Source organism: Grampus griseus (genome assembly GCF_964374135.1).
Source record: "Grampus griseus genome assembly, chromosome: 1".
NCBI lineage: Eukaryota > Metazoa > Chordata > Mammalia > Artiodactyla > Delphinidae > Grampus > Grampus griseus.
In genome coordinates, this window is record NC_139017.1 from 156,877,281 (window position 1) to 156,890,344 (window position 13,064).

The following is a 13,064-nucleotide window of genomic DNA, read 5'->3' on the forward strand; positions in this document are numbered from 1 at the left end:
AGGAATCAGACAAACCTAAATTGAGGGTAATGTATGTAATACAGTGTTACATACTAGAAATTAACTGCATATAATTTTCAAAAGTGTAAAAGTCAGGAAGGTCAAGGAAAGACTTTAGAACTGTTGCAGACTAAAGGAGACTAAGAAACATGACAACGAAATGCAACGTATGGTTCTGAACTGGATGCGTTTGCTATTAAAGACTTTATTGAGACAAGTGGTAAAACTTGGATGACTTAAGCAAATGAGCCCTGCCCACTAGTTAGCATGTTAACACATAATGGAGTCAAAGCTGTATCAGTGCCTCACCCCCCAGGGGAACAAGGGAGATGGAGACAAAAGGAAACAGGAGTCCTGAATGGCCCCCTGCCCTAGAGTTCTGCAGCAATAACATGGTAGATGCAGTGTGTGTTTGGGGGTGGGGAGGGGAGGGGAGTTATCTGTAAAATATCAAAAGTCATACACCAAAATGCTAGCAATGGCTGTGCCCAGGTGGTGGGACTTGGGGAATTTTGTTTTATTGCTTTTCAGTACTCCACCAGCTTTCTGCATTGAGCAGAAATTTGTAATTTTTTTAAAGTTAATTTTAAAGATGTAATGGGAAATCACCCGATCACACTAATAACCACAAACTGTAAAGTGTCCTCACAGTGTTTAGGTGGAGATTTCTTTTATTGATTTTTTTTCTGGGAAAGTTAAGTGTGTCCTAGAAGGTTCTAGAAGGTATGTTTTAAAGGTAAGCACGAGGCTGAGAATGGAAGGAATCAAACTTTTTTAAGCTCTATAAAGGAAAACATTGAGAATTGGCTAAATAAACATTTAATGCTTGTACAAGTCAAAAGAGTGTCATAAATAGATGGGAGCAAATGATAAATTGGGGAATAATAGGCAAAGATCAATCTTAAATATATTGTACATAGAGTTTTTCAAATTTATAGGAAAAATAGAGGCAAAGGACATGAATAGAGTTAAAAAGAAAAATGTGAGAGGGAAGGAGACACAGAGGGAAGAGATATGGGAACATATGTATATGTATAACTGATTCACTTTTTTATAAAGCAGAAACTAACACACCATCGTAAAGCAATTATACTCCAATAAAGATGTTAAAAAAAAAAGAAAAGAAAAATGCAAAGAGTCTAGTAACATATGAAAAAAATATTTAGCCTAACTGGTTGTCAAATGCCAATAAAAGAAAAGAAGTGGTACTCTGTTTGCTGTCTATCAAGTTGACAAAGATTAAAATTGATGACTGTTTCCCCTGATGGCTCTAAGTTCTGTGAGGCAAGGACTGTGTCTCTTTACTCTTGCATCATCCACACCTAACACAGTGCCTGACCCAGGGCAAACCCCCAATAGATAATCATTAAAAGGATCAGATGAAAGAAGAATGAAAGCACCCAGGGTTGGAGAAACTGTCGTTCTGTGGACAGTATCTGTTGGAGCAAATTTCCTAGAAAGAAAAATGGAAGTATGTATCAAACACAGGCCTGGTCCTCCCTGGTTTATGTTAAATCAAGATTAAACCTGTCTGGTTCCCCCAAGAGGGCTTCATAAAGCTATGTGTCACTCAATATGACGTGTTTCAGTGGACACATCTGTAGAAAAAATTAAAGTTAAATCCTCAAAACATAATACGACATTTTAAATAAAACTACATGCAGGAGGAGTCTTAAGTTACATTCCAGATACGATTGGTAAAATGTCAGAATGCCACATGAACATTTGGAACAGGTGTTTCAGGTGCCACTGGCTCTGAGGTTATCCCAGAGTGATGATGTTCACTGTGAAGCGTCCACCACCCAGCGCTGTCCCAAACACGTTCTCGCCGTGCCTTTCGTATTTAGCCTTTGTTTCTGCCTAAGGTTTCTGTCTCAAGCTGAAAAGTCTGCAGTGTTCATGGTGCAATATGCAATGCATAGAACTGCTGTTTTGTTACAAATGTACTAATCATTGGGTGATCATGAAGTGATGCTGTAAGTATTCACCTTCTAGCATAGTGGTTTGTTGCATATATATAGGTATTTTGTAGTTTTCAGTACTTTTTGGGTCTTGGGTTATGCATTATAATTTTTTCCCATTTAAAGTAATGGGAAGTAGGCTCCTAGTAGCATCTTGACACAGAATGTCTGATTTCCAGCAAATGGATTATTGATGTTCAGTGAGAGATGCCTGTAGTTTAAAAAAGTCATACACTCGGGCTTCCGTGGTGGCGCAGTGGTTGAGAGTCCACCTGCCGATGCAGGGGACACGGGTTCGTGCCCCGGTCCGGGAGGATCCCACGTACCGTGGAGCCGCTGGGCCAGTGAGCCATGGCCGCTGAGCCTGCGCGTTCGGAGTCTGTGCTCCGCAATGGGAGAGGCCACAACAGTGAGAGGCCCACGTACCGCAAAAAAAAAAAAAAAAAAAAAAAAAGTCATACACTCTAATCATTCCTAGTTTTATAAAAAGAAAAAACTTCATAAAAGATGCATATATAGAAGGATGTTCATCACAGTTTCATTTTAAATTGCAAAACTTTGGAAATCTAAATGGTTAACAATAGAGTATCTGTTAAATAAATTTTAGTAGATTATATGATTAAATCCTATGAAGTCATTTCAATCATACTTTTGAAGGAATGTGATGACATGGGAAAATTCTTGCAATATAATAGTAAGTGCACAAGGACCAACACAAAGTATGTCACATGGTGGAAATTTTGTAAAAGAAAAATCTATGTGCAGAAAATATACACCCTAAGAATTTACAGTAAAGGGTTAACAGTGGTTATCTCTGAGAAGGCAATGGATGAGTTTAATTTTCCTCTTACTCTTCTCATAGAAAATCTCAGGTTTTCTTTAATGATAATGTGTTACATTTGTAAATTTTTTAAAAAATGCTACTTCAAAAAACATAGCAAGGGTTGAAGTGACTTGGGAAATAATAACAGCAACAGCAGCGGAAACAGCAGCTAACACATCCAGCACTCAACCACGTACCAGATAATGAAAGAAAGCCAAGTTATGAGCCCACCCTGAACTTTGCCTCGGTAACACCCTCCCCACACAGGCCAGTCTCTTCCCAGACGGATGGCTTCTGATTTAGAAAATCCGCTGAAGCCAGAGTGTTTAGCCAAAGGTCAGAAGAGAAACAAGCTGTCTTTGCTGGTCCCCCACGTAAGCCACACACAGCATTTAGATGCTGAGTAGTGGAAAGAATATGGGATTTGAGAGCAGCCAGACCTGGATTCAAATCCTGTCTGTGCCACTTACTTCCTGTGTGAACTTAGAGAGGTAACTGAAGCTTTCTGAATCTTAGCTTCCTCATAAGTAGAGTGGGAACATCTCTCGGGGGGATCAGCTATTGTGAGAATTCAAGGTGACAGCGTGTGAAAATGCTTGGCGTATAGTAGGTGTTCAGTAAATGCTTCTCTCCCCTCCCTTCAGCGCTAGGCACCATCACTGCCTTCTTAGATCCTCTCCTTTATTGTTACTCTTGATATATGGTTCCTGGTTTTTGCATCAAAAGCAAAAAAAAAACAGATGGCAGCAGATAAGCAAAATAGTGCTTTGCTAATCTTGCCCTGTGTACAGATAAGTACTCGTTAATATCTGCTGTGTGGATAGATGAGTGAGAACGTGAAGCACTGAACAAATGAATGACCACGTGCCCCAAGAATGATGCTCTTACACCGACTTGTCTGCTTTTGTCTTTTCAGCTTATCCGCTCACCAAATGCCCTCCTCCCACCATCCTCCCCAATGCTGAAGTCGTCACAGAGAATGAAGAATTCAACATAGGTTAGACCTCCCAAACCAGCAAGGATGGGGCTGGCGAGGAGGGGCCGGGGAGGGGTGGGGCCTGGCCCGTGGGGCTTATCTCTGCCTCCTGTCCTTGGAGAGAAACAATAGGCCCAGTGCAAGACGGTTGATATTCTGTCAACTGAGTTTCACCCAAAATACAATCACTTTTGTTTTTAGCCATACATAGCCAGAGGAGCTAGGAAAGCAGTTTTCTTCCATGATTCAGGTCAGGATGTGTTGAGAAATAAGTCCATGCAAGACACTGTAAAAAGTTCCTAGAATGTGCAACGCTGTTAGGCTCAGCAAGGCTGAGCTGTGAGAGGGGAGCCATAGTCATCTGGGTCATTTGACTGGAGTTGAGCTAGTAATTTAGTCTGAACAGAGCACAACCCGCCACTGATCGTCTTGCCTGGAAGTAGGTTCAAGCTACTAAGGGGTGCCAGTCAGCCCTGCCCAGACTTCTCCAGGGAATCCCCACACTGGTCTCTCCTTGACAGGTGACATCGTACGCTACAGGTGCCTCCCTGGCTTTACCTTAGTTGGGAATGAAATCCTGACCTGCAAACTTGGAACTTACCTGCAGTTTGAAGGGCCGCCCCCAATATGTGAAGGTAATCACACCGAGCCATGCCTTGGAGTTCCTCCAAAACATCTCCCCTGTTTTCCTTCTCTCTATATATTCCCAGTCCCTGCCCATGAAGCAAGAAGTCACTTGGTAAATGTTTGAATGAGTGAGTGAACAAGTGCTCTAGATGGGTTCTCTGCTCTGCTCCTAGGTCCGGGGCTGTGATTTGACTGTAGTGGCCACATTTATTTCTGTCTCCCTTTTTTCTAACTGACATTCCCTGGAAATGGCAGGAGGTTGTGGGACCTTGGTGGGAGTTGGGACTCACACACCAACCTTGCCTTACTGGCGTGCAGGTGCGTCCAAAACCCTATGTGCTGAACTAGGCAACCGAGAAACCACAGTTGTCTTCGATCCAGTGTGATGCCTTGATGAAAATGAATGTGCTTCACCAAGTTATCCCAACTAAGACCAGAAACAATTCTTTCCACTCACAAGGCATCTGACCTGGGGCAAGATACCTAACTGTGCTATGCCTCAGTTTTCTCATCTGTAAAATAAGGATAATGATATTACTTATGCCATGGGCTTGTTATGAGGAATTAAATGGGTCAGTAATGTAAAGCACTTTGGAAGACTATGCCTGGCACATAGTAACTGTTCAATGTGGGCTATTATTATTGTTATTAGTTTTACTACTGCTTCTAGTGCTGTTGCTACCAACAGATATTTAGTAGCCTATGGAGAAACAGGTCAGCTTCTCCTCCATCTCTAGGAAATCAAGAGTAGGGAGAATCTGCATTATGGATTATTGATGAGGAAGAGAGGGGCTACAAGCCCCGGAATTAGGCTGCTGATACACTGAGAAATACAGTATTTATTTCAGTTGAGCTGACCCACCCACATACCAAATGACCAGTCCCCAATAAAAGTGAACTTTCACCTTCCTCTGCTCCAGAATCTCCTTAATCTGCTCCAGCCCAAGTTTCTCATCATCTCTGGCTCCGTTTCTATGTCTACGTGGCTCCAGTCTTCCTGGCTTCACTCCCCATTCTCAGCCTTGTGCTTTCCTCTGGGACTTGGTGTCATACTTGGGCTTCCCAAGGTGTGACCCTTCATAGTCTTTTCTATAATAGCTTGATCGGGATATAATTCATATACCATGCAACTCATCCGCTTGAAGTGTATACTTCAGTGGTTTTTAGTATATTCAGAGTTTTGCAGCCATTATCACAATCAATTTTAAAACATTTTAATCACCCCCAAAAGAAATCCTGTAACCTTTAGCAGTCAGTTCCCATTTCTTTCCAGCCCCCTCAATTCTAGGCAACCACCAAACTACCTTCTGTCTCTATGAATTTGCCTATCCTGGGTATTTCATATAAATAGAATCCTATGATGTGTGGTTTTTTGTGACTTCTTTCACATAGCACAATGTTTTATAGGTTCATTCATGTTGTAGCATGTATCAGCACTTCATTCCTTTTTGTTGAAAATAATATTCCATTGTACCTATAGCACATTTTGTTTATCCACTTATCATTGATGGACACTTGAGTTGTTTCTACTTCTAGCTATTATGAACAATGCTGCTATGAGCATTCATGCACAAGTTATTGGATGAAACATAGGTTTTCATTTCTTTTAGGTATGTATCTAAGAGTGGAATTGCTGGGTCATATGGTAACTCTATATTTAAACTTTTGAGGAACTGCCAGAGTATTCTCCACAGCAGCTGAACCATTTTCTATTCCCACCAGCAGTGTATGAGGGTTTCAATCTTTCCACATCCTCTCTGTTATTATTAACTGTCTTTTTAATTATAGCCATCCTAGTGTGTATAATGGGTATCTCATTGTTGTTTTGATTTGTATCTTCCTGATGGCTAAGATGTTGAGCATTTTTTCATGTGCTTATTGTTGATTTGGATCCTTTGCCCATCTTTAAGTTATTTATCTGTTTAATTATTGAGTTGTAGGAGTTTTTTTATATATATTCTAGATACAAGTCCTTTATCAGATGTGTGATTTTCAAAAATTTTTCGCATTTTATGGGTTGTCTTTTCACTTTCTTGATGGTGTTCTCAGAAGCACAAAAGTTTTTAATTTTGATGATGTCCAATTTATATATATTTTTTTGGTGCTTGTGCTTTTGGTGTCATAGCTGAGAAACTATTGCCTAATCCAAGGTCAGGAAGATTTACATCTATGTTTTCCTCTAAGAGTTTATAATTTTAGCTCTTACATTTAGGACTGTATCTATTTTGAGTTAATTTTTATATATAGTGTGAGGTAGGGGTCCAACTTCATTATTTTGCATATGGATATCCAGTGGTCCTGGCATCACTTACTGGAAAGATTGTCACTTACTGGAAAGACCCATTGAATTGTTTTGGTACCCTGTTGAAATCTATTGACTATAAATTTGGGGTTTTATTTCTTGATCCTCAATTCTATTTTCTTCATCTATAAGTCTATCCTTAGCCAGTACCACACTATCTTGATTACTGTAGCTTGGTCATATGTTTTGAAATCAGGAAGTGTGAGTCCTCCAGCTTTGTTCTTCTTTTTCAAGATTATTTTGGATATGCTGGATCTGCTGAATTTCCATATGAATTTTAGGATCAACTTATCAATATCTACAAAGAAACCAGCTGGCATTTTTGTAGAGATTGAGTTGAATCCATAGACCAGTCTGGGTCTCACTGCCATCTTAACAATATTAGGTCTTCCAATCCATGAATATAGGAAGTTTTTCCATTCATAACCTCTTCAGTGTACAACTTTCTTTTACATTTTGGCTTTTTCTTCTCTTTTCTGCTTCAGCTAATGCCTTGTCCAATGATGTCCTAGTCTCCTATGACAAAGATCAGACATTTTTCTATCAGCTCAGAAGCTTGCTACAGCAACGTAGAAAATTTGGTGAAATTCAAACCTAAAAACATCACAGTGCAATTATAGAACATCAAGGATAAAGATAAAATGTTAAAACCATCATGGAGAAAAGATAAATCAGACTTATAGCATTATTGCATCAACAATAATACCTATCAAAAGATAAAATGCAGCAGGAAAAATAATTGTAAACTGAACTTCTAAACCCAGCCAAATTATCAATTAAGAGTGAGAATGAATTAATGAAATTTTCAGACACACAAGGACTAAGTTACTATCTTACTAAAAGCATAATTAAAGGATACACTTCAGTGCATTAGTCAGGATAGGATAGGCATATGCTGCAATAACAAGCAATCCCCACATCTCAGTGGCTTAACATAACAGAAGTTTATATCTTCTTCAGGCAAAACTTTCTGTAGTCCAGGTAACTCTATAGAGCTGATAGCTCAGTGATCCAGGCTGCTTCAATCTTGTGCTGCCATCTGAAAACTAGGCCCCTGCCTCCATCCTCCATTGCAGCAGAGGAAGAAAGAGAATGGACATTCACATAAGGGCTTTTCACTTCCTCAGCCCCAAAGTGACACACATTATTCTACTCACATCTAACTGGCCAGAAATAGGCACATGGATGGAAAGTGAAGTTTTTTATATGCTCAGGAAATAAAAGAAAGTCTGGTACTGGTAAACACCAGAAATATCTACCACATTCAGCAAGAAAAAGATGAATACAGGTAGAATGATTCAGATACAAAAATTAACAATAAGCTAAGAAATCAGTAAAATATGGTAGTAAATCTAAAATATATTGACTAGAAAATAAAATATCTGAAGACAATTTGAGAAATAAATGACATTGGAGAACCTATTTTAAAGAAAGAAAAAGAGCTGAGGACCCTTTGAGGAAAGCCATAGATATTGATTAACCATGTACATTATTAAAAATATATACCTTTAAATACAATGTTTAAATTTCTGCATAGTTTTCTTAAATTATGTATGTCCATAGTATGTGTAAGTTCTAAATTCATAACCAAAAATAAAGAGAATAAAGTAAATTTGGTTAATCAAATGGGAAACATTGAAGGAGAAAAATATATTTTAAGTCATGGTAAACAGAAAATACAAAATGAGGTAGCAAAACTAAGTGCAAGGGCTTCCCTGGTGGCACAATGGTTAAGAATCTGCCCACCAATGACGAGGACACGGGTTTGAGCCCTAGGTCCAGGAAGATCCCACATGCCGCAGAGCAACTAAACTCGTGCACCACAACTACTGAGCCTGCGCTCTAGAGCCTACGAGCCACAACTACTAAAGCCACACGCCACAACTACTGAAGCCCGTGTGCCTAAAGCCCATGCTCCACAACAAGAGGAGCCACCGCAATGAGAAGCCCGCGCACTGCAGCAAAGAGTAGCCCCTGCTCACCACAACTAGAGAAAGCCCATGCACAGCAATGATGACAATGTTTAATAAATTTATTTATTTAAACAAAAAACCATGTGCAAATATATGTGCAACCGTGATAAATATAATTGAATCCAACTGCTAATTAAAGGTCAGAGATTTTCAGATTGGTTAAATTTTAAAAGTCTAATTATAAGCTTTCCATGAACTTAGAATTGAATATATTCATTTGCCTCTCTAAGGTCATAGCTAGAAAGGTGTCACTCATCCCTGGTATGAAGCAAAATGTTAAAAAAAAAATAGATAGCAAGAACTAACCTCTAAAATCTGGTGTAGCAAAGCTAATAACAGACTAAATAGAATTTAAGGCAGAAAGCATTAAAAGACATAAAGAGGGATATTTCATGCTGGTAAACATAATCTACCAAGAATATATAATAGTCATAAACTTCTGTGCACCTAAGAATAGTATTGAAATGTATAAAGGGAAAATTCATAGAATTACAGGGAGACAGGGACAAATTCACAATTACAGTGGTAGACTTCAACACATCTCTTTCAATGACAGACCAAGAATAAGTAGTTAACATAAAATATTTGCAAAATATAGTTATATTACTGAACTTTTGTTGCAAAAACACCATGCCAAAATTTAGAGGCTTTAAACAGTAATTATTTATTTTCTACAAAAGTTGTACTTTAAATATAAGTACCAGATAGATTGCAAGGGAAAGAAGAGAAAAAGATATGCCATACAAATGGTAAACATAAGAAACATAAAGAAATTTCAAATAATACTGCAATCAAGGAGTATTACCAAAAATAGAGATATTTAGAAATGACAAATAAGCTAACTACATTAAAAAAGATATACAAGTGTATATGCAGATGATAAAAGAGATTCAAAACACATGAAGGAAAAATCAACAGAACTGAATGTAAAAAGTAAAGACAAACTACAGAATAAGAGAAGATATTCAGAGTATGTATATTTTTTAAAAGGCCCTGTACCTAGACTATGTAAAGAACTTTTACAACTCAGTAATAAAATAATCCAATGAAAATATGTACAAGAGACTTGAACACTTTGTAAAATAAGGTATGAATGGCCAATAAGTATATGAAAACATGCTCAACATCATTAGTCATAAGGCAAATGCAAATTAAACCATAATGAAATATCACTATGCACCCCCTAGAATAGCTTAAATTTAAGACTAACCATACAAAGTGTTAAAAAGGATGTGGAACAAATAGAATTTTCATATATTGCTGGTTGGGATGTAAAAATCATACAATCACTTTGGAAAACCGATTGGAAGTTTCTTTTAAAGATAAATTCCCCTACACTATCACCTGACAATTCTACTCCTAGTTATTTATCAAAGAGAAACGAAAACCCATATGCATAAAAAGACTGTTATATGAATTTTGTAATAATCCCAAACTGGAAACAACCCAAATGTTCATCACTAGGAGAATAAATAAGCAAATTGTCCTATGATTGCTACAGAATAATAAAAACAAAGGAAATAGTGATACATTAAACAGCATGAGTTGACTCTTACAAAAATTATGTTTAGCAAAAGAAACCAGACACAAAAATAATGCATATATGATTCCAACTACATGAAGCTCTGGTACGCAAAACTAATGCTTATAGAAATAGCATCATTGCTTTCCTGGAGCATTGGGGCAGGTCATACTGATTGCAAAGGGGCATAAGAGAATTTTCTGGGGCAACAGAAATAATCTATATCCTGACTGTGGTAGTGGTCACACAGATATATACATTAGCCAAAACTCATTAAATTGTGTACCTAAAATATGTGCATTTTATTGTACATAAATTATATCTCTAAGTTTTTGAATTTTAAAAAGAAATTCATGAGTTATAAGCAGAAAAACAGGCTTACTGGTAAAGTAAAAAGAAGTACCTGAAATAAAGAGTAGCAAAATAATCAAACCATTAGGTAAGTTAAACAAAGGGAAAAAGCAGGAGCTTACAAAAATAAAAAAGGAAGAGTGGAATATAACGGTTGAACCAAGGAAATTTTTAAATTATGAGACTATTTTGAACGTATCTATGCCAAAAAATTAATGATATGAATGAATTTCTAGGAAGCTATAATTTAATAAAATTGACCCCAGTAGAGAGAGAAAGTTTATACTTTTTCAATATTCTCTTTAAAAAGGTGGGGAGAATGGTTTCAGAGGAAGCCCCACCAAAAACATCAAGACTAGATGGTGTCACGGAAGAATACTACTAAATCTTCAAAGGCCAGATATCTCAAGCATAGGAAGAACAAAAAACAAAAAAACTTGTAAACACTAATGCCTAAATCTGATAACGTTGCACACAAAAAGGCAAACCTATGGACCCATCTCATTTGAGAGAGCATGCCCTGTTTCCCCCTCATGGAGGCAGATTCAAGTAGAAGGTAAAAAGCTTGAAAGAGACCTGCTACTGGAAGGAGCAGACCATAAGGCCTGGGGAACTTAATTATCACCACACCTCAGTGACCTGTGCTGGCTGTCAGGTTAGTGAAATCTGGAACATTTCAAAAGCCAGGCTGGTTTCCTCCTTAGGAGCCATTCTTATATAATTCCAATGTTGCTTCTCCATTTCTTCTAAGTCCCACACTGACCATCTTCCTTAGGGTGATATGTTTATCTTTAGATATCTTTTCCTTTAATCAAATTATAATTGACTTACAATATTACATTAGTTTCAGGTACACAGCATAGTGGTTTGATCTTTTTATAGATTATGCACCATACAGTTATTATAATATTGTTGACTATATTCCCCATGCTGTATATCACATCCCTGGGCCTTCTCTATTTCCTAACTGGCAGTCTGTACCTCTTAATCACCTTCAGCTGTTTTCCCAACTCCCCATCCCTCTGTTCTCTGGCAACCACCACTTTGTTCTCTGTATTTGTTAAGTCTGTTTCTGTTTTGTTATATTTGTTAGTTTGTTTTGCTTTTCAGATTTCATATGTAAGTGAAATCATACAGTATTTTTCTTTAACTGTCTGATTTATTTCACTTAGCATAATACCATCCAGGTCCATCCATGTTGTTGCAATTGGCAAGATTTCATTCTTTTTTATGGCTGAGTAATATTCCATTGTGTGTATATACCACTTCTTCTTTATCCATTCACCTATCGATGGACACTAAGGTTGCTTCTATATCTTGGTTATTGTAAGTAATGCTGCAATGAACATTGGGATGCATATGTCTTTTCGAATTAGTGTTTTCATTTTCTTCAGCTAAATACCCAGAAGTGGAATTGCTGGATCATATGGTAGTTTTATTTTTAATTTTTTGAGGGAACTCCATGCTGTTTTCCATAGTGGCTGCACCAATTTACATTCTCACCAACAGTGCACAAGGGTTCCCTTTTCTTCACATCCTCACCAACACTTGTTATTTCTTGTCTTTTTGATGATTGCCATCCTGACAAGTGTGAGGTGATATCTCACTGTGGTTTTGGTTTGCATTTCTCTAATAATTAGTGTTGAGCATCTTTTCATGTGCCTATTGGCCATCTGTATGTCTTCTTTGGAAAAATGTCTGTTCAGGTCCTCTGCCCATTTTTAATCAGATTTTTTGTTTTTTCTGATATTAAGTTGTATGAGTACTTTACATACTTTGGATATTAACCCCTTATCAGGTATATCACTTGTAAATATCTTCACCCATTCAGTACGTTGCCCTTTCATTTTTTTTAAATATCTTTATTGGATTATAATTGCTTTACAATGTTGTGTTAGTTTCTGGTGTACAACAAACTGAATCAGCTGTATGTATACATGTATCCCCATATTCCATCCCTCTTGCATCTCCCTCCCACACTCCGTATCCCACCCCTCTAAGTGGTCACAAAGCAACAAGCTGATCTCCCTGTGCAATGCAGCTAATTCCCACTAGCTATCTATTTTAGATTTGGTAATGTACATATGTCAATGCTACTCTCTCAGTTCATCCCAGCTTACCATCCCCCTTCCACTTGTCCACAAGTCCATTCTCTATGTCTGCATCTTTATTCCTGTCCTACTGCTAGGTTTGTCAGAACCATTTTTTTTTTTAGATTCCATATATATGTGTTAGCATACAGTATTTGTTTTCTCTTTCTGACTTACTTCACTCTGTATGACAGACTCTAGGTCCATCCACCTCACTACAAATAACTCAATTTCATTTCTTTTTATGGCTGAGTAATATTACATTGTATATATGTGCCACATCTTCTTTATCCATTCATCTGTCGATGGACACTTAGGTTGCTTCCATGTTCCGGCTGTTTTAAAGAGTGCTGCAATGAACATTGGGGTACATGACTCTTTTTGAATTTTGGTTTTCTCAGGGTATATGCCCAATAGTGGGATTGCTGGGTCATATGGT

The 13,064-nt window shown here is 37.7% G+C and overlaps 1 protein-coding gene across 1 annotated transcript in view; it reads left to right on the forward strand.

Annotated features, from left to right (window-relative positions):
- Positions 1–13,064, forward strand: part of CSMD2 (CUB and Sushi multiple domains 2) — a gene marked incomplete at both ends in the record, with an annotated part of 666,759 nt that overhangs the window by 571,953 nt on the left and 81,742 nt on the right. The window contains 2 exon segments of the mRNA XM_082658204.1: positions 3,701–3,781; positions 4,282–4,395. Of these exon segments, the coding sequence (XP_082514330.1) occupies positions 3,701–3,781; positions 4,282–4,395 (195 nt within the window).